General features: G+C 34.1%; 8 protein-coding genes and 1 non-coding gene across 9 annotated transcripts; 4 read left to right on the forward strand and 5 right to left on the reverse strand. All coding sequences in view use genetic code 12, as the record gives it.

Moving 5' to 3' along the window:
- Positions 1–2,589: 2,589 nt before the first annotated feature.
- ADAEC (Adaecp) lies at positions 2,590–4,227 on the reverse strand (the record flags this gene model as incomplete). Its single annotated transcript, XM_715898.2, has 1 exon — positions 2,590–4,227. The coding sequence occupies one exon, from the start codon at positions 4,225–4,227 to the stop codon at positions 2,590–2,592; it is 1,638 nt and encodes a 545-aa protein (XP_720991.2).
- A 4,814-nt stretch (positions 4,228–9,041) lies between these two features.
- CAALFM_C203530WA (putative metalloreductase) lies at positions 9,042–10,655 on the forward strand (the record flags this gene model as incomplete). Its single annotated transcript, XM_715897.2, has 1 exon — positions 9,042–10,655. One exon carries the CDS (start codon positions 9,042–9,044, stop codon positions 10,653–10,655), a length of 1,614 nt encoding a protein of 537 aa, XP_720990.2.
- A 982-nt stretch (positions 10,656–11,637) lies between these two features.
- On the forward strand, positions 11,638–13,560 carry RAD32 (DNA-directed DNA polymerase eta; the record flags this gene model as incomplete). Its single annotated transcript, XM_715896.2, has 1 exon — positions 11,638–13,560. The coding sequence occupies one exon, from the start codon at positions 11,638–11,640 to the stop codon at positions 13,558–13,560; it is 1,923 nt and encodes a 640-aa protein (XP_720989.2).
- A 97-nt stretch (positions 13,561–13,657) lies between these two features.
- CAALFM_C203550CA (uncharacterized protein) lies at positions 13,658–16,762 on the reverse strand (the record flags this gene model as incomplete). The annotated part of the gene is made up of 1 exon (XM_715894.2): positions 13,658–16,762. The coding sequence occupies one exon, from the start codon at positions 16,760–16,762 to the stop codon at positions 13,658–13,660; it is 3,105 nt and encodes a 1,034-aa protein (XP_720987.2).
- Positions 16,763–17,073: 311 nt separating this feature from the next.
- On the reverse strand, positions 17,074–18,210 carry CAALFM_C203560CA (mitochondrial 54S ribosomal protein mL38; the record flags this gene model as incomplete). The annotated part of the gene is made up of 1 exon (XM_715893.2): positions 17,074–18,210. One exon carries the CDS (start codon positions 18,208–18,210, stop codon positions 17,074–17,076), a length of 1,137 nt encoding a protein of 378 aa, XP_720986.1.
- Positions 18,211–18,543: 333 nt separating this feature from the next.
- CAALFM_C203570CA (uncharacterized protein) lies at positions 18,544–19,254 on the reverse strand (the record flags this gene model as incomplete). Its single annotated transcript, XM_715892.2, has 1 exon — positions 18,544–19,254. The coding sequence occupies one exon, from the start codon at positions 19,252–19,254 to the stop codon at positions 18,544–18,546; it is 711 nt and encodes a 236-aa protein (XP_720985.2).
- A 483-nt stretch (positions 19,255–19,737) lies between these two features.
- CAALFM_C203580WA lies at positions 19,738–19,821 on the forward strand. Its single transcript, XR_002086379.1, has one exon. It is a non-coding gene; the product is annotated as an uncharacterized ncRNA (small nucleolar RNA).
- Positions 19,822–19,957: 136 nt separating this feature from the next.
- Positions 19,958–20,488, reverse strand: CAP4 (Cap4p; the record flags this gene model as incomplete). Its single annotated transcript, XM_715891.1, has 1 exon — positions 19,958–20,488. The coding sequence occupies one exon, from the start codon at positions 20,486–20,488 to the stop codon at positions 19,958–19,960; it is 531 nt and encodes a 176-aa protein (XP_720984.1).
- An 810-nt stretch (positions 20,489–21,298) lies between these two features.
- On the forward strand, positions 21,299–23,383 carry BMT8 (Bmt8p; the record flags this gene model as incomplete). Its single annotated transcript, XM_715890.2, has 1 exon — positions 21,299–23,383. One exon carries the CDS (start codon positions 21,299–21,301, stop codon positions 23,381–23,383), a length of 2,085 nt encoding a protein of 694 aa, XP_720983.1.
- Between the last annotated feature and the right edge of the window lie 125 nt (positions 23,384–23,508).

The following is a 23,508-nucleotide window of genomic DNA, read 5'->3' on the forward strand; positions in this document are numbered from 1 at the left end:
GATACTTACATGTGGTAGCTATTGTCTGATTCATCAATTCCGCTCTTCAATCTCGGTGTTCGGATAATTTCGATGAAATTATAATTACCTGCCGCAATTCTAGAAATTCCTTTTTTTTCTTTTCTTTTTCTCGGAGTTGGTTCCAATACAAAGATTGAATTGAATTAGGTGAGAAGAAGAAGAGTCTTAACACCAGATGTATTACAGCTTTAAACTTTGTTTCTAATTTGACCACAAAAAGTTGTCTGGACGCCTCAGTTTGAAATTAGTTACGGGAGATGTCTGTTTTCTCATTGGCTTTGCTCTATGGAAGTTTTTATACAAGAGCTTCCTTCTAAAATTAACTCTTTGTGTAGTATTTCATAATCTCCGTTGCATATAAACGGAAAACTACTTTTAACATGAAATTTAAGTTGTGGTGATTATGGATTAGATGAATTTCAGATCTCATTCGCCACTCAAACTTTCAAAATTATTCCTTTCATCCCTAGTAATAACGAAATACATCTTGTTTTACTCTTTTTTTTGGAAGCTATTGTTCTTTCTATTTTTTAGTATTCTTGAATTTCAATTGCCTAGAGTGCTTGTTATTGTCTTGCACATATGATGATGCATATTTAGATTTACATGTGCATACGCATCATCAATTTCATTGAATTCTCGAGAGCCTTTTCTAAAAAAAATTTAAAAACATAATAAATGAGCTCTGACCACAAAATTGTACACTGAAGTGGAGACTGTTTTTAGTTTTTCCTTATTGTGTATAAATTTCTTAATTCACGTTGTTCTTGTTTTATCGTGAAGGAGCTATATTTTAAGGAAAATTCCATTAACCCACCTTCTCTTCTAAACTATTCTACTATTTAGTTTCAGTTTACTTAGTTCTTAGTCTTTAAAACTCTTTAGCTTCTAGTCAATTTTTAGGTTAATCTAGTTCTCAATTTATTTACTTATTGGCCACGATGGGTGACACCAAAGAAGGAAGATTAGAGATTTCATTAGATAAGAAATGAAATTCTAGTCTACGTCACCCATGTGAAAAAACGATACTACTTTTGGAAGATGGACAAACATCCTTTGACATAACTGGGCCATAATTGTTTTATTCTTATGCACTCGACTAAGAAAATTACAGAGAGTAAGTATAGGCTAAAAATAATTATGATCGGCACCACTTGAAAGTTTTTTCTTGACTTTATTCTGTTTTTATTGTCCAGTTCTCCGCTCCCTGTCGTCTCCTTTTTTTTCAGCTCTCTCCCCTCAGCTGTTTAGAAAATCTGCAATTGTCGTACCAGTGGTGCTGGCTGGTGGAAGTCGCACCACTGCTGCATATATATACCCATATGTATGTGTATGTGGGTACGCACATTCACCCGCCACTCACACCACTACCATCAATGCCGACTCTTCCATAAATTCCCAAAAACAATAAGCTTTCAAGAAGTTAAAGCAATGGAATCAAGAGAAACTATTAAAGTTCAAAATCGTCACGAAAAGTTAAGCAGGCAGGTGCTCTTAATATAAAGCTGATTTGTATACTTAATTAAATAGGCTTTAATAGTACTCCCCTCTTTTTTACTCCCTATTCTTGTTTTTTGTCACTCTTCAACCCTCAAAAATAACGGAACTCAATCAAAGCAGGCCCACCAAACTTTTTGATCTCTGTCTCAAAATTGAGGCGGAAGGGAGGCAAATGAAAAGGCGGAGGTACAAAAAGTAAATGTGAGACAAAAGAATAATTCTACGGCTATAGTTGAAGAAAGTGAATGATATATACAGAAATCTTCCCATCCCTTTTTTCTTCTTATATCCCTCAAATTTCCTCTCTCCTATTTTATCATTTACGTTGAGTAGTTTTATTGTAATTCTTGACTTCTGAAAATTTTGAATATTTCGATTATACTGAGGTGTTTTCCTTCTTTTTTATTTCTTTCAACATTTTTCCTTTCTTTTTTTGTTTTTTTCGATAGCGAAAGAGAATTGTTCCTGGCCGTATTATTTTTTTTTTTCTCGAGTTTTCCACCCCCAATCCCTGACCCAAGCTGGCCCCAATCTCACCCCCCCCCCCCTCGCTTATGTATTTATCAGAACAAAGAATAAACTTTTATCTCTTTATTCAGTTATGACCTTGATTGGTTTTAAAGGTAAAAGTGTATTTCCAATATTCCTACGTTTACCTCTTCATTTAGCGACAGTTTATTCTGTCATTCCAGAGGCTTATCTTATCTTTCTTTTACTTATGTGATATACATTAGATACATTTAATTGACATATAGACAGAGCCGGAGAGAGGGGGTGTCGAAGAAGGGGTGCGATATAACTGGCTTATAACTGCAAAATTAGATCAAACTATTATTATCTACTCAAACACTGAGCTCTTTACAAATCTAAAGTATTAAACTAATCGTATTATATAACATTAAAACTATGGTATAATATATAAAATCTTGTATTTAAAAAATAATAAAAAATACTAATAACAAAATTATAACTGAAATAAGAATGGTGGAAAAAATAATTAATCTTAGTCTCTTCTATCCTCTATAATCTTAATTTGTGGTTGCATTTGCAGTAGTAACAGCAGTGACATTAGTTGTGATGGGTACCAGTAGGAGTAGCAATACTAGCTAATTGTGGAATAAACAACCCAGCAGTAATAGTATCATCATTATTGATATTGGCGGTGGTGTCTTCATCTGCGCCAGCGCCAAATGTAAACATCGAACTGAGACCATTTATATTAGCTGTGCTATGATATGGATTAGCACTAGCGGTAGTAAACATGTTTTCATCAAAAATTGAAGAATAGGAATTTAAATCCTCGCCTAATCCATAATCAATCGAGGATGATTGTGTTGGTTGAGAATAATCCAAATCCTTAAACATATCAGTGTTAAACATTGGTGCACTAGCATTATTATTTGGAATAGAATCGGTTACGCTGACATTGGTTGTTGATGATGATGATGGCATGGAATCAAACAAAGCTGGAGCAGCTGATGATGGCACAGAAAATTGTTGTTGCTGTAGTTGATAGTTTTGTTGAGATGGTAATACGCCGTATTGAAATTGTTCATCACTGTTGCTTATACTGTTGTTGTTGTTGGGAAGTAAATTATAATCAGAATAAGAAAGCATTTTCGTTTGCAAACTTGATTCATCAACAAAGTTCATATTCAACAATTGATCATCTAAAGTTGTTGGGTACGAAATTGTTGCCATATCTGAAGCTGCAGTGTTTGGATTACTTAGACTTGGTATGGTTTGGCTTATTGGTGTCAAAGGAATAGAAGCATTAGAAGTCGTGTCATCATGAAGGGAAAATATAGAGTCACTGCTGCTATGGTGGTGTTGTCTCTTCTTGGTGGTTGTAGCAGTCAATTGGGGTGAGGTTACTGAAGATGAAGTCGTAGACTTTGGTGTCGAGTACACTTCAAATGTGGTATATTCTCCTGATTCTTTGACCTTCTTGATGAAATCCCAACATTTGTCCCCATAAGTCTTTGGGGTCAAGCCAAGCACAGATTTAAATACTCGATGGAAATGCCAAGCACTCAACTTCGATTTAGCAGCCAACTCTTTAAATCCAAGTACACCACCTCTTCTTCTTCTTCTTTTACCATTACCATTAGTAGTAGGGGAACTTGGTTCATCAGTATTTGTTGATTGTTGTTTTGGTTGGAATACATTAATAGCAGCAGCTAATGCCAAATGACGACAAGCCAAATCAACCAAACGATAATGATCTGAATCGTTCTTTGATAAGCTCAAGTCTTTACTAGTAATGTTTGGAACTGAACCACGATGTTGGCTGTTTTTGAGATCGCCAAAATCATGGATCGATCTTAAACTGTCTTCGTCTTTTCTTGTTCCAATAATATTTTCTTTGATTTTCTGACTATTGGATTCTTCATTTTCATCCAATAATGGTTGGATGAACCCAATTCTTTCATTGACAGTAGCAACACATTTGATTAACAAGTTGACATCAATGGCATAACTATGAATAGGGTCACATGTTTCACATGGCTTGTATCCCAACAGCAATGCTTCTTCATTGGTGTTGGTGAACTTGATTTCCAGTTTCAAATTGGTGGTTGGTCGAGCATCACAATCGGGACGACAATATATTTGACTGACTTTATTACAAACAAAAAATGAACCAGCAGCAAATGGGTCATTGAATTGATAGGCTTTCCATTTAGAAGCTTCGCTAGAATAAACCATCTTGGAAATTAATAGTATTAAGTTGTTGTAGTGGTAGTGGTAGTGGTTTGAGTTTCTGGTTGTTGTGAAACTCTTGATTAATATTATTTAAATTGAAAAAAAACCCTTGAAATTTAATAATTTGACGGGGGGGATATATATATAGTGGTTAAAATATATCTGTTGATAAGGTATAATTTATTTTCCGTCGTTTCCAATTGAAGGTAAATAAATAATAATATTTTCTAAATAGATAAGTTAAAATAAAAATGAAAAAAAAGAATTCCTCGAGGATAAAATTCAAAAATGAAAAAAAGGGGAGGAGGTGGAGGAGGAGAAAGATTGGTGGGTTTATATATAGATGATATATTTCTGTGTATGCACAATTGTTTATGTATGTGTGTAGGTGTGTGTAAGTATATGTGTGGGAGGGTTATTGGGGGGGGATGAGTGTGTAAGTAGTGTTTGTGTGTGAGGGGGTGCACAAAAAAAGATGAGTGATGTAATTTCAAGTAATGAGGCGTTGAGTTTAACTTCAATAAACTTAACACAAAATTAAAGGGGGATAAAGATTGAGAAAAGAATGGAACACAATAGAATTGCAGGAAACACAAAAGTGTCTAAAGAAAAACTAATTGATTGTTTCTTTAGTTGTATAATGATAGCCAACACAAAATTTATCTTTATGACGAAATCCGTCTTTTGCTCTGGTTTGTGTTTGTCTTTAGTTTGATGTAGACGTATAAACTAAAAAATCACAAATTAGATATTCACTTCTCACTTGTAGTATGTTTTTCAAATTTCAAATCACAAAAGGGAAACCTTGGTATTGAAAAAAAAAAATTTTGAATGTCGTAGAACTGGAAAGATAAATGCTCACTACTGGGTTTTTAAACTAAAGTGTAGTGTATTTTAAATCGATGTTTGGATTTTAGTGGGAGTGATTGGTATAGTTTGAAAAAGTGCAGATACCGTATGTCTCAATTTTGTGCACAAATTGTACCAACACGCCTTTTCTTGAATCGGGTAAAAATAATAACAGCAGATAATATCTCGGATGAATTGSMAMTAGAGCACTTTAGGCAATTGATATCCGAATTTAAAGTGATGGGAACAGAATTAACTTAAATTAAGCTTGCTTTGTAATAGTAGATTATTTAATGTGATAGCAGTCTTAAGCGAAACTAAATTGCCTTGAAGGTCGTTAATATTCAATAAAGTTTTGAGGAAGAAAAGGGAGAATTGTCTAAACAATAAAGAAAAAATTATTTAGAAATGGAATTCCATCGATTGAAAGGTAATTACCGCTCATATTTATAGTCTAATTATTTCGAATAATTACAATTTTGAATTTGAGAGCAATGAAAGAAAAGTCGAGACTTTGTCAGTCAAGAATCATCGTAGCCACTGTCAAATACAGTATCTCTCGCCCATTGAGGAGAAAAGAGTGGAGTTTCTTTAGTGTTCAATGTTTTCTGCTTAAACTTTTTATAGTCCAGCAATCTGTGGATCAACTTGTTTTCATTAATCAAATGTTACAAATACTAAAAGGATCGACATGAGGCAAAAGAAAAATTAAAAGAATAGAATGAACTAATCAACAAGCCCTTGTATTTAAGGTTTAACACGTATAACATTGGCTGTTTAAATTGTAAAATTTACAGTGCACAAAACTTAATTTTCACCTAACCATACTAACTATTGATATAGGAGGTATCACAGATGAGCAAATCTCAAAAAGTCTATTCATGAAGTGGTCAATGGAATATAGGTACTTTTGAATTGTTGTTGCACTGAAATCCGTCACACCAACCTTTTGGTTGCACGCTTCCCATTCAGTTTATTCTGTTTTGCAGCTTTTTTTTTAGTGCTATTATTTTCTCTTTGCTTTCCGCTAAACAAATAATATTTGTATCTCAACATTGTGTGCAGGATAATGTCGTTTTTATATTTAAGTAGATTTGCGCACTATCACTTAGCAAATTCTTTTCCCAAACTAGTAGCTAACAAGCATAACCACTAATACTAGACTAAACCATTAGTATTACATGATATACATTTCAAGACTAAAAATATAGTCTAATCTATATGGGTTTTTTTTTTCTTACCTTTCACGCCTTGAAAAAAAAAAAAAGATAAAGAAGATTGTGAAACTCGTTTCTATTGTTTGTTTAACGCCAACATAATTCTCCACAGATTGAAGTAGAGAAAGCGGAAATCAGTAGAGCTTACTAAATGAAAGGAACTATTTCTAAGATTCTGGAGGATGGGATTCCAGAGCTAAATAGTAAGTTTGCCAACGACCATAAAATTATTTCATTGGCAATATTATTTAAATTTGTTTTCTATTAGTAGATGATGATGACGATGATGATGTAATTGTCATTACCCACCAGTTGTAGATACAGCTTTAAATATTTTTATGGATATGTAATAGATAACGAATTACGTAATTTTTTTAGTACTTGAAACTTAAAAATCATATATATAATATTTATCAACTGACTCCAGTGATTGGAAAAAATGGAAGACTAAAAAAATAAAAATAGAGTTTCCAATGGTAAGGATTCCGGGATAACATATATCCGTGGTTAAAATAGGCGAAACAGGAAAAAAAAAAGTTTAAAAATTGAATGCACAAATAAAGAATACAAAAAAAAGAACAAAGAAAACGGATACAAAATTACAAAATCATGAATCAGTGAATTGCGAAACCAGATTATTATAATTCTCACCATCAAATTATTATAAATTCAAGTGTAGACAATAACTCCAATCGATTTCTACTAAAAAAAATCAGATGTTTTCATAAGAGATTCTGAATTAGACATGATGGTCAAAAGCACTATAGTGTTAATGCTACAAAAACGGTACAACAACCAAGAGAATAAGAACAATCCCGCGTGCTGCATGACTTATTTTATGCACTAGTGGTGACGTTGATTAATCTGTTGAGGATTGTCTGATACTTTCAACTTCAAGGTTTTCGAGTTTTCAAATAATAATATTATTATTGGTATGACAGGGATAACATAGACAAGGTATGTGATGACGTCTACTAAAGACTTGACTTCAGCTACCATTAGCATCTAATTATCTATTCATAAACTTTTACTTTTGCAAAAAAAAAAGAAATCGCACAATAAAGCTCTATACAAACAATAGTTCAAATCAATCATAACAAAAGGGATCTTTTATTGTTACCTTGTAATTTGTTGAACGGTTTCATTACTAATAATCATAGCCATAAAAAGTAATTAAACATTCGATTCGTGGAAATGCCACGTTTTGTGCATCTACTTTTTATTTTGCAACTAGATTTGAAAGTTCTAAAACTTTAATTCTATTTTTTAACATTTGATAGTCAATAATAGTTGGATCTCTATTGATATTAAATGAATAAAAAAGTATACAAACCTCTAATCAAAATAGTATTGAAAGAACTACTTGCAAAGAAAAGTAACCCTATGAGCAAGCGTTATGTTTCTATGAGCCATCTATCATTAAAGTTTGTGTGTAAAATTGACGTCAACAAAAAACTCAATTCCAGCCTACAACATACACGAGAAGTGTGGCTAAACTGTTTTTGAACTAAGTTAAAAACTAAAGTTTTCAGAGTTGTAGCGAAGACAAAAACTAAAAAAAATGGAATAAACGGTAAACGGTATATGCTTCTAGAACATTTTTGTGGTGACATTACAAAAACAATTCCAAGCTAGCCAGTGTATTCTGGTTTGAAGAATGAATTTAACTAGTTTTGAATAGGGGGGATCATCCATATACTAGCATTGGATATAGACTATGTAAAGAGAAATTGTCTAAACTTCTAGTTAATTGTGGAAGACACACACCAGAAATAAATAAGAAAAGAGAAGTATATCTTTAAGCGCACGGACTTCCGTTAGTGCTAAGTCCTTGAGAATTTCAGCTACTACCAAAAAAGGAAAAAATATCCGTTGTCAAGTCGTCTATGTTATATCAATCTTGTTAGAGTGAAGAAGGATTCAGACTTTCGTCATTCTACTTGCATATTCAGCCGGGGTCGAATGTATAAACAGGTATTTTGGGGTAATATATCAAATGCATTTTTTTTGTCGGTGAAATTTCATTTCAGTTTAATCAAATCATGAATGTGAACTGCGTCAGGATTTCAATTCTTATTCTTATTTTGGAAAGTGAAATTTAAAAAGAATAAGGTTACTTCTCCGAAGCAAAAGTATTATAAGAACAGGGTAGTTTTGTCTAACAATAATATATTTCACAGAGTTTAAGAAATGGAATGACAATACAAATTGTGACAAGACAATACTATATAGATTGTTGCTTTCTTCAACGAAATTTTGATCTATTTTTGTTCTATTTTGAGCTCAGTGTTTCGTGTCAGTGATTTTGCCTTTGTTTGATACTCAGCTACATTTAATGGTTGCAGGTAGGTATAATTTCGTAATGGGAACCAGTTTCCTTTCAATTTTTTTTTTTGGCTGTTAAAAGAACGAAAAAGTTGAAAAAAAAAAAATGTTCATCCTTTGTAAATTGAATGCACGACCTCATTGAGTACCAATTTTACAAACAGGATTTTTTTTATTGGTGTTTCAGAAACGGGAATGGTAAATTTGTCACGTGATTTTTTAACAAAGGGCTCATAAATCACATACTAAAAAAAGGGAAAACGAGGGCTTGTAGTGGTTTTTTTTTGTCTTGACACAAGTTACTATCGAAATATACCACGTATTCAAAAACCACCTTCACTATACAATTCATAAGTTGTATTTGTATTGCTTCTTAAACCTTGTTTATTGACTATTTAACTCATAATAATCACAAACATATGAGCTATGGACGAGGTTGTTCCAAGACATGGTGATCATCATAACATCAATATCAAATATGGGTACTTCATATTTGCCCTAACAATAATTCAAATAATATTTTTCCTCCAAGTGAAATTTATTCAAATCAAGCGATGGAATAGTACTGGTCGATTCAGTAAATTCTGGTCCCAATTAACGAACCCTCCAATATGGTTAATGGTTACTGTTTGGCTATTAATTGTAATTTTCACTGGTGGTCATAAGATATCTGATTTCCTGGAAGAATATATCATATCTGCAAAAAGATATGGCAGAATGGCGTATTGTTTAATACCATTGAATATTTATTTGGTGTTACGTCCTACAAACTCGCCATTATTGAAACCAGGTTATTACTTAGAGAATATGAATTTGCATAAATGGACGTCACGAATAATTGTCTTTTGTAGTGCCATTCATGCTACTGGATATATATATAAGTGGGTTAAAGAGGGTACCATATTAAATAAACCCTTCAGATTTCTTAATTTATTAGGGGTGATTGTATTTGTATTTTTGGTTGTTTTGGCAATTATTTCAGTTAGAACATTTAGAAAGAAAATCTATTCAACGTTTTACCTCATCCATAATATCACTGCTTGGTCAATGGTCATTCTTATAACTTTCCATGCACGTCCCGGGGTTACAATTTTTGCAGTAATTAGTATATTATTATTAGGCTATCAATTGTATTTGAGATACTATTCTTCCTATTTGGTCAATTCATTAAAGGTCATTGACATCCCTACTTCAACTTTACAAATCATAAAGATCCCTCAACCAAATAAATTCCCCAATTGGTTACCAGGATCACATATTAGATTGAACTATACAATTCTGAAATTCAAATCATGGACAACGGCAACTCATCCGTTTACAATAGTCACCATCCCGGAAGATTCTGCCAATAATCTTACTTTGATTGTTAAAAAACCAAACCAATTTGTTGTTTACCCATTGGATAGTTATCTTTTAACTGGTCCTTATCCATCTCTTGCTCCTCCGTTTTTTACTACTGCTAACATTGTCAACATAATATGTGGTGGGTCAGGGATCTCATTGGGTTTACCAATCTATCATCATTTCAGGAGCATTAATCTGACGGTACCTGTAAAATTGGTATGGACAGTAAGGAATCAGAACGACACTTTTATAATGAATCAATTGGATATGACTGGGGTTCAAGTATATGTTACTTCTATTGGCGATACTAACTCGGAACTGCAAGAAAATCAACAGCATCAGGCTGTTCCATTATTTGTGATTGAAGAGGAAGAAGAGGAAGAAGGTCATGGATTATTAAATAATGAGAGTGAGAATGGAATTGAACTTCAAAATATGCCAGAAAGTAACGAGGAAAATAGTGAAACCATTACTATCAATAGTAAAAACAATAAAGACAATGAAGAAAGAAAGGAATATTTCAAATTTGGTCGACCAAAATTTGATGAAGTTTTTGCTATTGATGACCCAACGACAACTCATGATTTAGACAATAGTTGGGTTATTGCGTGTGGACCTGATGAATTGATATCGGATGCTAAACGTTGGTCGAAAGATAGAGGATATAGATTTTACTATGAGAAGTATGAAATGTGAATATTATGTGAATATATGAGTTTTTCTGTTAGTACCATTATGTTTATTTCTGTTTGAGGAAGTACTTTCTGGCCTTATCTGTAAAGGATGCAAAAGAGATTCAGTTTACAGTCTAATTTTTGGGAAAGGAAGAAAGGGGTAAAGGAGTTCCGTGATTGCCCAGATACTTCTAAATAGACATTTATCCGCTTATGTAATCATATATTTCTCGAGAATTTTGCATTCTAACCCTGGCTTTGTATTGAGTTCTATTGTTTAATTTCCTTTGCATTTTATTTTATTTTATTTCGTAGTCTACTTTATGTTTTATAAGATTGTGTTTGTTCCATCATCTAACATACCCAAACTTTCGTAACGAAATATTTAAGATCGACCTTATTTGTAGCACTTGCTTAATCACCTGAGTATTATTATTCTTCAAAATGTAGCAATGTCGGAACTCTATTGTTCCCTTGTCGAGACAAAGGATTGACGTAATACGGTCTTGCATTGTATTAAATCCTTTACATGACGAAGATATCTGCTATTCCCAATAGGATTTCTGTGGTGAGCATTACGGACTTTCGAAAATGTGTAAAATTTAAGATGAATCTACCTCTTCTTCTCTTTCGGAAAAAAAGTCTACCCATGTACACAATGAAAAGTGCTGATGCAGTACGAAAGTTTGCAAAATTGAAACCGCATGCTAGACGATTCAACTTGACAAGTTCAAGTCCCATATGAAATATTATTTAATATTGGAAAATATAGTAATATTATAATTTATCTGAATAGAATAATTTCTGCAGCTACATAAAGTAATAATAAATGTGGTAAAAGTGACATCATCAAGCCTCATTGGTATTGAAGACGCAAACAATTTTCAACTTGTGTGTGTGTATGGGAAGAGAGAGAAAAATAATATACAACAAAATAAACCAATCATGGCAATATCAATTGAAATACATTTTCTTGCTTTTGTAATGAACCGTCATTATACGTCATGTCCGTGAAACAGGAAACACGTCCTTTAACAATCCCATTAGTGACAAATCCAGAAGTGGCAACAACGTTATCAAAATTCACCTTTCAAAACCTTGACGATTTGAATGATCCCAAAAAGGCATACTTACTGCCCTTAGCCACCATTGCCCTCATCGATTTAAATGCATTTTTCGCTCAGGTTGAACAGATAAGGTTGAACTTAACAAATCAAGATCCAGTTGTGTGTGCCCAATGGAACTCAGTTATTGCTGTCAGTTACGCGTCTCGAAAATTTGGCATCACCAGAATGGATACAATTGCATCTTGTAAGTCAAAATGTCCCAATGTAATAATTGCTCATGCTGCAGTGTATAAAAAGGGGGAGTCACATTGGGCTTATGTTGAGGGATTGCCTGCTATTAATAAACATAAGGTGTCTTTAGACCCGTATCGACGAGAAAGCAGAAAGATTTTACGTGTCATTGGTAAATCGTTCGATTTAACAGAAAAGGCAAGTGTCGATGAATGTTACATCGATCTCGGCAGAGAAATTTATAAAAGATTGATAGATTTGTTTCCGCAGTTATCAAGAGGTTCTCGTGACAATCCTGAAAACAGCTATGCTAACTTGCCATTAATACCGCCAGCGTTACCCTTGAATTTGAAATGGGAAGGCGAAATTATCAACACTGAAAAAGAAAAATCTGAGGACAATGATATCGTGTCACCTCCTGTAATAGAAGATTGGGATGATATTTGTTTTATTATAGGATCACAGATACTATTGGAAGTACGTAAGGACATCTTTGAAGAACTAGGATATACCACATCTGCAGGGTTAGCAAGAACTAAACAGGTGGCCAAATTAGCGGCTGGATTCAAGAAACCTGATGCACAAACAATAATCAGAAATTCTGCTATAAATAGTTTCTTAACTAATTTTGAATTGACAGATGTTACAGGTATGGGTGGGAAATTGGGGGAGTCGATCATTAATAAAGTAAATGTGCCACCACAAATAAATTCAATCAGTTTTATTCGGGAAAATTTCAGCGATGCTTCAATAAAAGAGAAATTGGGAGGGGAACTTGGATTAAAGGTCTATAATATTGTCCGGGGTATAAACGCTATTGAACTACAATCAACGATTGAAGTCAAATCAATGACATCAACTAAAAATTTTACTAGCTTTGTGATAAGCAACTTATTTGACGCTTATGATTGGTTGAAGGTATTTGCAGGAGATTTACACAATCGACTAATTGACTTGGACAATGAAAATATGGAATTATCGTCCACGGAATTGTCTAACAAGTCTAAGGGAATAATGAAAAGACCAAAAACCTTAACTTTGGGTGTACTTTCGAAAAACGGAACCAGACAAACCAGACAAATGCAAATACCTATTCACAAAGATCTTGACAAAATGAAAGATATATTTTTTGAGAATGGCTGTGTCTTATTAAGAGAGTTTTTGGAATTCAACACACATATTAGTTTATTGAATAATCGTACTCCTGCGAAAGAGATATTCATATGGGACCCAAAAAAAGTCAAAATTATGGAATTAATAAACATGTCTTTGACAATTTCAAAATTCGTTCTGGTGGAAGACAGATTTACCCTTTTGAAAACCACAGATACTAGCTTTAATAAAGAGGAGCATATTGCCAAATTATTTCGGGACTACGAACAAGCACCGGGAACAATCAAATACTCATCTCCTCCACCACCACCACCACCAGCCCAGAAGAAAAGGAGCAAGAATGGCCAGTTGGATATTTTCGAATCTCTAAAAAAGAAATCAAAGCCTGGTGATTTTCTAGAAGAGCTCATAAAGACAAAAAAATGTCTGAGATGCAAACTTAGTGTAGACGATCCTGTAGAGCACAACGATTACCACATAGCGATGGACTTATCAAACAAACTAAATAATCATTAAATATACATATAAGAAATCGTGACTAGCCTTTTTTTTTTGGATAGTCGGCTTTCTTTTTTTTTTGGTTTTTGTTCTCATTGCTGCTATTTTGGGCTACCTATTCCATATTGGAAACCAATTTCATAATTCGTTCACGATCTTGTCGCTGATGTTCTTTTTCCTTTAATACCGACTCGGCAAACTTAGTGTCACTTGGTAGTTGAAGCTGCTTGATATCTGTAGTTTTGCCTTTTCTAGTGAGCAATCCGAAGGAAACTTTGCTTTTGTCAGTTGAAGGAGTTACTTGGTTTTTTTCAACAAATATCTTCCGCGGTGTTGGCATTAATAACTTCTTTCTATTGGAAGAAGTCTGGGATGAAGATTTATCATAAGAATCGATCAAAATCTTTTGGTATTCCTTATCAAGGTCGTCCATAAACTTTTTTTCAGCTTCTAAACGCATTCTGTCTTCTTCAGAAACTCCATTGTTTTCAATGTCACTAGTGTCATCTTCACATTCACTCTCATCATCATTATCTTCTTCGCTCTCGCCATCTTCGTCATCTTCATCTTCCTCGTCACCTTCATCTTCATCTAAGTCAATGTCATCAGTATTGTCATAATCTTCAGCAACGTCTTCATCGTCATCATCGTCATCAACCACCAACGCTTCATCACTGTTGTCTAAATAAGACTCTGCTTCTCTCTTTCTCTGAATCAGTTCCTGAAGTCTCTTCCCTATCTCTTGTAAAGTGTCATAACGCTTAACGGTGGGTATACTCTTGTATTTGGCAAATAAATCATTTAATTTAAAATCTAGCTCAACGGGTAATGGTTTTTCCTTGCAAAACAAGTAATATTGCAAAAAGGTTATAAAAACGCCCAATAAATCTTTATTTATGTCATTCCTCTTCTTCAATTCAACAGCACGGTTTTGTGCTTTCTTTTTGGAAGGAATATCGGTATCAATAAAAATAGATTTCAAATTATTCAACAATAAACAACACAATTGGATTCTGAAGTAATTATCTGGTAAATCAATTTCAACGTCCCAGTTATCCGGTAAAGGCTGGTTATTTGGGTGACCAAAACAAAGAATTCGGTACAATAAATCATTAATAAGTTTGAAATTTATCACCCTATGGTTGTACATTTCCGCCACAAATTTGACCTGTGCCATTCTAACTCGATTCATTCTATAATCATTAAGTTCCAATCCTCGGATGATATTTTCGATTGTGGTGTCAACAGTATAAACAACGATTTTCTTATATTTAGAAAAATATGCTTCCAAAACAGCGGCTAATGCTGGAATATTGTCATAATTAATCAATTCAGGATGAGCAAAGCAGTCTAAAATTGTATCACAACATTCCTTCTCTTGTTTCATGTGAATTTTTTTTAACAAATTCACTACCAATGGGAGTGAGGTGTTGTTCAATTCGACCCTGATTAACCTTTGGATAAATTGCAGCTTTGGCGATAGTTCGGGTTTCGTCTGTAAGGATTTCACCTTTGTTGTTGGGGGTTCAACAATAAGAAGTAAGTTATTTATTGCTAGCTTGTCATTAATTTTTAAATTAGGTCTCTTCAGTGTTTCCCTTAACATCTCTATCATTTCTCGCATCAAATCTTTATAGTCAGGATCATTTAACAAGAATCGACCCACATGTTCATAAAATACAGAAAGGATATCGATGTTGTTTGTAGAAGTGATATTCAAAGTCAATTTACGGATTTTGTGGAATATTATGTGAGTTGGAATCATTTTGAACTTAATCATTTCAACAAAAAACAAAATATTCTTAAAATTCAATTTGTTTTGATAAAGTTGCGATCTAAAACCTTTGTCCAAATAGTTGATTAATTCTTCAATCAAGTCGGATAGGTTCATCTCATTTATTTTAAGAAACCTGGTGTAGTACTTCAAGCTGTCAATGCTTGCTGCTTCCACGAAAAATTTCATAATTCTGTTTTTGGTTGCCTTATTATTCAAATTCAAGTTGTTGAACTCAATCACTAATTGATCCAATTCGTATGAGTTAATGTTTTCCATTTTTTGCAAAAACGCTTGAATTCTTTCCCCATCTCGAGATTGTGATGACCGTGATTCTTCATCTGTGTTTGGATGTGCCTCGATTAGCTCTCCTACCAGAGGGATTACAGTGTAGAAATTCTTTTCCTTGACATCTTCCCAAACACCATTAAGATCGTCTTCATTCATAGATTTGGATTTAACAACTTCCACTACGGTATTTGTCGGCTCCTCTTCCTCTTTATCTTGGTCATGTTGTTGAAGCTCGTTTGGTAAGGGAATATCAAGAATAGACGATACAAACTCAGAAGTAGACTTGAACTTTTCAAATAGCTTGGTGACATTTTCTAACTCGATCTGGTTTTCCTCCAATATGCGACCAGTTCTGATTGACGCCTTTTTACTTTTCTCAGTCACTTGGTGTACTCTCTTTTTCAACTCAACCAGTGTTTCAAAAATTGCCCTAGTATAAATTGTGAAAATTTGTTGAAGCACATTTCTCACCTCAAACTGTAATAGTTCATTATTAGAATCATAGATTATGTGGTGAAACCTTTTTAAAAAAGACTGAACTATTACTAAAGTGTTTCCCAGTTTAATTTTGTAGTTCAACAAATCCTTTAGCACAACAAGTATAATGGGCTCTGATGCTGATTTTCCATACTTTACCAATATTTCATCAGGTATAGTGTCTTTACTGCACATTTTCAAATTGGTGAAGATTCCGATTAAATAAAACTCCATAGTTAATTTCGAGAGATTTTTTTGTCTCGAGATACGGGCTGTTTCCTCTTTTTCGTCCATCACTTGGGTGGGACCTGGGTTAGACATTGCTGTCATTATATTTACCAAAAGCATTGGAGAAAACTGGGAAGTAAATCTTTGATGCAAAGCAGAAACAATTTCCATGGCGGCTAAGATGTCATCACTCTTGGAAACTTTTGACAAAGCTTCAGTCAACGAAGTTAGTACTTCACTTAAATATTTCTCAATAGATAATGTTTGAATATCTTTTAGTATTGACAGTGATGACTCATTGCTGATTGATTTTACTTTTTTTATGAATGTAGAATTCTTCTTCAATGAGGAATCTAGTTTTGAGACAGTTTCATATGTGAAGTCTCCTTCCCAAGCCTTTACATTCAATACATGTAGCTCGTTTCTTCTCTTATCCAACTCAATTGTCATATTTTCTGTGGATAGTAAAGTGTTGTCAATGATGATTTCCTCTATTCTTTTCCCTCTTCTTTTTGATCTTTGTATTTTTTTACTGTTTTTTTTTTGTCACAAGATTTGCAGAGCCAATTCTCATTTTTCCCGTTCTCCCTGTTGCCTTTATAGATCTCCGATTCTTACTATAAAGTGTGACTACATGTAACATAGATTTTTACTCAATTACATGATTGACAAGTTTAAACATCATTTATATACATGGAAATAAAAAGAAAATATCTATATATATCATTAGCAAAGACAGATGGTTATGCTAGCTTGATTAATTAGGGCATTGGAGCTAATCCTCTTTCTTTGTAGAAAACTCTACCCTTGTCCAACCCATATTTCTCTCTTATTTCATTGACACTTCTGTCAAATTGTTGTCTCCAAACATGAGCTCCAATTGGCAGTAAATTGTTTGATTCAACAAAAGATCTTATGTCAAAATTCTCTCTTGTAATTTCAGTGGGCTGTAATTCGTTCTTTTGTCTGAACACCCAAAGACAGGCTCTTTGAGCGGGGGTATTTTTTTCAGGGGTCAATGGTAAGTAATCCTTTAAAACTATTTTGTCGCCTTTGTTCAAAAGCTTTGACACATCGATTGTGTTATCGATGTTATTCAACAGGACATTGGCTAAGGCATAATGTAAAGTAGTTGAAAACGAGTTTTTCTCTAAATCTGGAGTATCTGGATTAACCAACAAAACAGTGTATAATCTTTCGTTACCTTCAACTTTATCAAACTCTTGCACTTGAACCACAGGAGGTTTTTCAACAGCAAATGTTGGCAAAATGGATCCTGGAGCAATCCAATCTCTAAATTCATGTTCAACATTGTGACTGAATTTCACCTTAACATCTGCTTCCGGTACCAAAGTTGGCAAAGTATCTGGAATAACATGCAACTGTTCCAATCTTTGCATTGTAAGCAACAAATCGTGTTCCTTCCATTTTTCCTTCAACAACTTTCTGTATATTGGTTGTGACTTGTCGATAACGTCAGCAGAATTATATTCAATATTGTATAATACTTCAGGATTTCTCAACTCGGTCTCAATTTGTAATTCTTCGATTTCTCTCTTGATGGAATTAGCCTTGGTGCTAGATTTATCTTCTATTTTTGTATATTCTTCTTGCAATTTTTCAAGTCTGCCATATTTCTTACTTGCATCAGCTTCTAGAATTTTATAGGCTTCAGAAAAAGTTTCATCAATAGCAATAGGAGAATGGTAAATCTCTCTAATATTTGAGTTCTTTATTGATGCCGGTCCTTGTTCATCGATTCCTTCAAATAATCCCTTTCTAATGTTTTCATTTTGAATTCTTAAAGATGGTGATCTCTTGGAAAAGTCGGACCAAAATCCCTTTGTCGAGGTACTTTGGCTTCTTTGGAATTGACGAGATATCGTTCTTCTCAACATCGTGTAGGCTATGGATTCTGATTTCTTCAAGAATAATGCTTGATTTCTGGGTTTTGAAAATTTTTTTTTTTTTGGTCTGTTTGGCACTATCACCAAGAGTTCTGGCGAATTTCCTTTTTTTTGTCCTTTGCGCCAATTACCAATTCACCTTTCTACAAAAATCAATCTAATCTAAAACCAGATGTAAATAACATTGATCTATAAGAACCTACATATGCATTATAGTTAAAATTATGACCAGCATAACTTTAACTATCTTAAATCAAATTACACTAAAAACAAAAAAGAAAAAGAAAAAGAAAATTTACTACTTCTACCACTCACAAATATTGACTACTGTCTCTTATGAGCTACTGGGTCCAAAGGAAGTTCTTTGATATCCATAAAGTTGTTGTGAGCACTCAAATCCATTCTTGGAAACAAACCATGAGCAGCTGGGTTAGAGTTTTCGTTGGCGTTGTCATGCAGCTGAAAAATATCATCCTGATTCCAACGGTTAACTCTATTACCGTTCTCATTATAATCTCCATCAAATAAGGCTTCTTCGTCGTCTTCCTCATCATCATCGTCGTCCTCTTCAAACTCAAGTAAGTCTAATTCCGGTGACGGTGAAAGCAAATCGTTGGTGAATACCGGTGACATTAAAGCTGGCGAAGTGGAAGAAGTTCGAGAAATCTGATCAGCAGTTAGAATATTGCCACTAGTTCTCAACTTTTTCTTATTGGTACGAGTTGCGGTATTCCTTTCGCATAAATCTTTGTTTAAATTTAATATTTGAAATTGTTCTGTAAATTGTGGCTGTAGTTGTGGCTGTGCTTGTGGTAATTGTTCGAGGTGATGGTAGTATTGCTTTGGATCGAAATTAAGTCTTGTTGAACCTTTGGAGTTTGTAGGTGATGTTGACACCTCTCGTGAGGCGTCTATACTCGGGGCTTCTAACTGTATAATACTATCATTGAAATCCTTTGACTGAAACAGGTTAAGAAATGAATGCACCGACTGGAAATTTGTGTGTTCTTTGAATGATTCTGGGTTGTACGACATGTTGATAATTGCCTAATGTATAGAATATTTGCGTCTTGTTGGTACACGGATAGATGCTTTCTCTGGAAAGCTACTTATTATTTCTTTCTTTGTTGTATAAAAGCACTGTTATGGTTTGAGGATTAGAAAAAAATTTTTGAAAGTTAAGAAAAAAAAAATCTCAATCTAGAATAATGGATGATAATAATGGTTGAGGAGTAAACCTAATATCTCACTACTATTTATTTTTAAAAAAGATCAAGAAAGGACTGCCTTGTATATTTAGTTATGAATATTGATAGCAATGTATAAGTCGAAGATGTATGAGGGGACACAGAGTGAGCAATAAGTTCTGTTTATCAGAGACTTTAGTATCATTGTCCAATCCGTTTACGAGTTTTTCGTTTCTTAAACCCACACTCGGCGAAGATAACAAATTTATTATTAACAGCCACACCCCATCTTTAGCAATTCCGTACACTTCATTTCCCCTCCAGTTAGAAATTAGCTTATACAATTATAAAGAAAACCAGCTTTATATTAAAGAACTACAAAATTTGTAAAGGTTTAAACTAATAAAGGAGATTATTATCACAAGTAAAAGCAAATTAAAATATCGTCTCAAAGATTACGTTATATGCCATTTGTATTGATCACATAATCACACACATACAAAAAAATAAGCAAAAAGATTCAAAATAATGTTCTGTTCTAGTGTGTGATTTCAATTGTCCGTTGATGCATTATTTTCTTTCCCATTTTTGTCACTCTTGGTGGGAGGTTTATTACTATTAAATTCAATTATTTGCCGTTGCAATTCACATATATAATTGGCCATCGATCGATTCCGTGCTTCTAAACTCTCAATCTTCTGTTTTAGCTGATCGACCTCTTTGGCCTTGCTCTCCAACTCTTTGAACTGGTTTGCTTTACGAATGCGGAAAGCACGTTGAGCGTTACGATTCTGCTCAGCTCGTTTAGTCGTGGAAACTATTCGGTGACCATGTGTTTTAGGTAACTCTGGATCGACTTTCACTTCAAGGGAGCTGGCCGATGGACTTCCTTGTGTTTGTGAAGCTATTGCATGTGCTGATAAATCTTGTACCCTACCATAGCCTGGGCCTATACTTTCTGTGCCTTTGGGACGTGAATTAGTGGTATTTGATTGTGTCACTGCACTAGCAAATTGAGGTGTCTCGTGACTGTTAACACTCTCCGCTTTATTACTTTTTGTCCATGATGTAAAAACATTCATACTGTAAAAGATCTAATATTCACTTGGTATCTAATAAATTGCAGCTCTTTAATTTAATTTATGTCCACTCAAAAGGGGTTTTGTTTTGGTTTTGACGGATGGTAAACAGTTAAATCTCGAGGGTTTTGATTTTTCTAAAATAAAATAAAATAAAATAAAATACAAAATACAATGAAAACTGTAATCGAAATGAACCTATGTCAATAAACTTATACCAAGAGAGTTTATGCAAATGATGAAATCAAGTTGTTGATAGAATGTGTATATACTTTGGGTCAGTAGCAAGAAATCTTGATTTGTAATTTCTTTGTCAGCAAGTTTGAGTGAGTGAGAAAAATAAATTGGACGAAAAAATGTTGCTCCCCTTCCACACTAAAAGAGAGCGTTTTTGTTTCAGGTTTGTGCTACTATCGAATAAATATTTGTGTGCCATTTTAATGAGGTGTGAGAAATTGTTATTCAACCATATTTGCTTTGGTTTTACTGAAGAGCTATTATAACTAAAGGTATTATCGGAGTTGCTGCAATTTTATTAAACACTAAGTGTTATCAATTCACTAGAGTAGTTTGTTCCGTAGAAGAGAAAGCAATAATTTAGAGCACTATGTAAATTCCATAGTATAATAATAAAGTCGTGTCTAGACGAATAACGAAGATAGTAGCTGGACCTTCTCCAATCTTCATCAACAATGTCAAATGCTTCTCTTTTCTTTTCCCCTGAAAAAAAACAAAAGTTTAAACTTTGATAGTCATCACTGGATATCAACATTCAATACTTTTCTCATGGTACTACTGGCATGTAATTGAATTATGAAATTCCCAAAACTACGAAAAAGAACTGTGTATTGGGCTGTTTTGACGGTTTTTGCACTTTTCACTATACACTTTGTATTCCAATATAAGGAGCACAACAGCCACCGAGTACAGCCTATCGTATTGATACCGAAAGCTTTTCCGTCTTTAATTCTAAATTCTTTTGACACTCAAAATGAAGAACTTGTCCCCATAAAGCTACTAAAAAATTGCCAAATTATACGCTCCTATCATACTGGATATGAAGAGAACACGAAGTTGCTAGGACAAGAACCCCAGTCCAACTTTCACAAGTTTAATTTCACAGTGTTCAGCTCAATGAAGCCAATCGGACTTGATCTCAAACAATGTCAACTACTAAGCTCATCATCACAAGTAGAGGTCAACGATGCAGTTAACATGGATGCTTCATTACACGATATACTTGGCAAATTATTACAAGATATACGGCATGGGAAGTTGGAATATTTGCAAGAAATAGCACCATTTTTTCTCCCAGAATTACAATTACAGCTAAATTTAAACATTGTTGACCGATTTTGGTATCGGTTCTCAGGGAGCTCGATATGGTTGGATCAGTATAATATGTATTTCATGATTTCTCGAATTGCTTATTCACCACATGGAGTTAAGAACCAACCAGTTGTCTCCTTAACTTATGGCCAATTATTTGATCGAAACTGGAATGAAGTCAAAAATATCAATTTGTTAGTTCCCAGTAATGACCCTTCAAAGAACGGTGGACATGATTCTTTTAGGATCATCTCATTCCCGTATTTTTTACCGATTCCATTCTGGCACGATATCGATAACACCGATGGAAATTACTTCGGACCAGAGGATCCACGATTGATACTAGTGAGGAACAAGCAGGGATATGAAGAACCATTACTTATATTCAACTCATACCACAGGAAATTTGTGCATTATGATGATGATGAAGATTCTATTATGGGGCAAACTGTCAAATTTCAGAGATCGATGTTTATGTGCTGGCCATGGCAGTATCAAATGGGGAAACTGAATGTTGAAGGTACAAGCAACCCTGAGTATGACAACAAAGTGTATAACAGAGTGATCGAGTTAAAGGTGAAGCTTTTGGCGGATATGAAGAGTCAGAAGAATTGGACTCCGTTTATTAGTGAGGATAGTACAAACAAGTTTGATTCCTATATTTATTTTGTGTATCGGTGGGCAAATTTGGATGTTTTGAAATGCAGCCTACTTGGGGATGTCGCAGGTGACTGTGTTTTTGATTATAGATTAGACGAAACGCTAGTGCCGCAGAACAAAGTAGGCCCATTACGAGGAGGCACCCAATTGGTTAATCTCCGCCAAGTTATTCCTAGATCAGTCTATCACCGCTTGCTACCTTCTCATCGTGAGATATTTATTGGGTTTGCTCGTACTCATTTAGATAACTGTGGTTGTGGTAAAGTTATGTATCGTCCGAATTTGGTAATCCTCGTTAAAGATGCAGCCGACAAAACGTACTATAAGATCAGTCACATATCGCTGTCGTTGTCTTTTGATGTGCCAATAATCGGATGGAATGTGTACAAACCTGATGACTTGTGTTTTGATTCCAATGTTTTAATACCTTATAGTGTATCGAATTGGAATATCACATCTTTGGAGTTAGATATAGAGGGTGGAAGATGGGTCTCCAATGACCAATTGACATTGACATTGTCAATTAGCGACTCGACAGTACATAGACTTGATATCAGGGGTTTGTTTCAATCAATTTTAGATTTGGCTGACCGGAGTTTGTTTATCCCGGTTGACAGGGAAACTAGGGTAATTGATGAATTTCAAAATGGTTTACAAAACCCAGGCAGTAATCCTCTTAACCAGGATGTGAATCTGCTAGGAGTCAATAACGATAACATAGTATGTGCTTTGGATGCATCTGTTGAATTCTGTTTTGAGTATGGGGCTAAGTTTAGCATCCCCAAACAAGAGGAGTTCTACGAGGTTGAGCAACAAGAATTCAACGAAGAGCTAATTGATCCTAAGAAACACCAGTATTTCAAAATCTTGGGTAAGTATTTATATGATCATGCTCTGGTTAATAGTTAGCTGCAAAGAATTTGTTGTCACATAAAGTGAACTAATAGGATTACTTAAAAATGTTAACTACTATAGAGAATAGTTTGAAATAGAAGGGTGGAAATGAAAGAGCAGAACATAGTTCTTGTTATTTT

Source organism: Candida albicans, chromosome 2, assembly GCF_000182965.3.
Source record: "Candida albicans SC5314 chromosome 2, complete sequence".
Taxonomy (NCBI): domain Eukaryota; kingdom Fungi; phylum Ascomycota; class Pichiomycetes; order Serinales; family Debaryomycetaceae; genus Candida; species Candida albicans.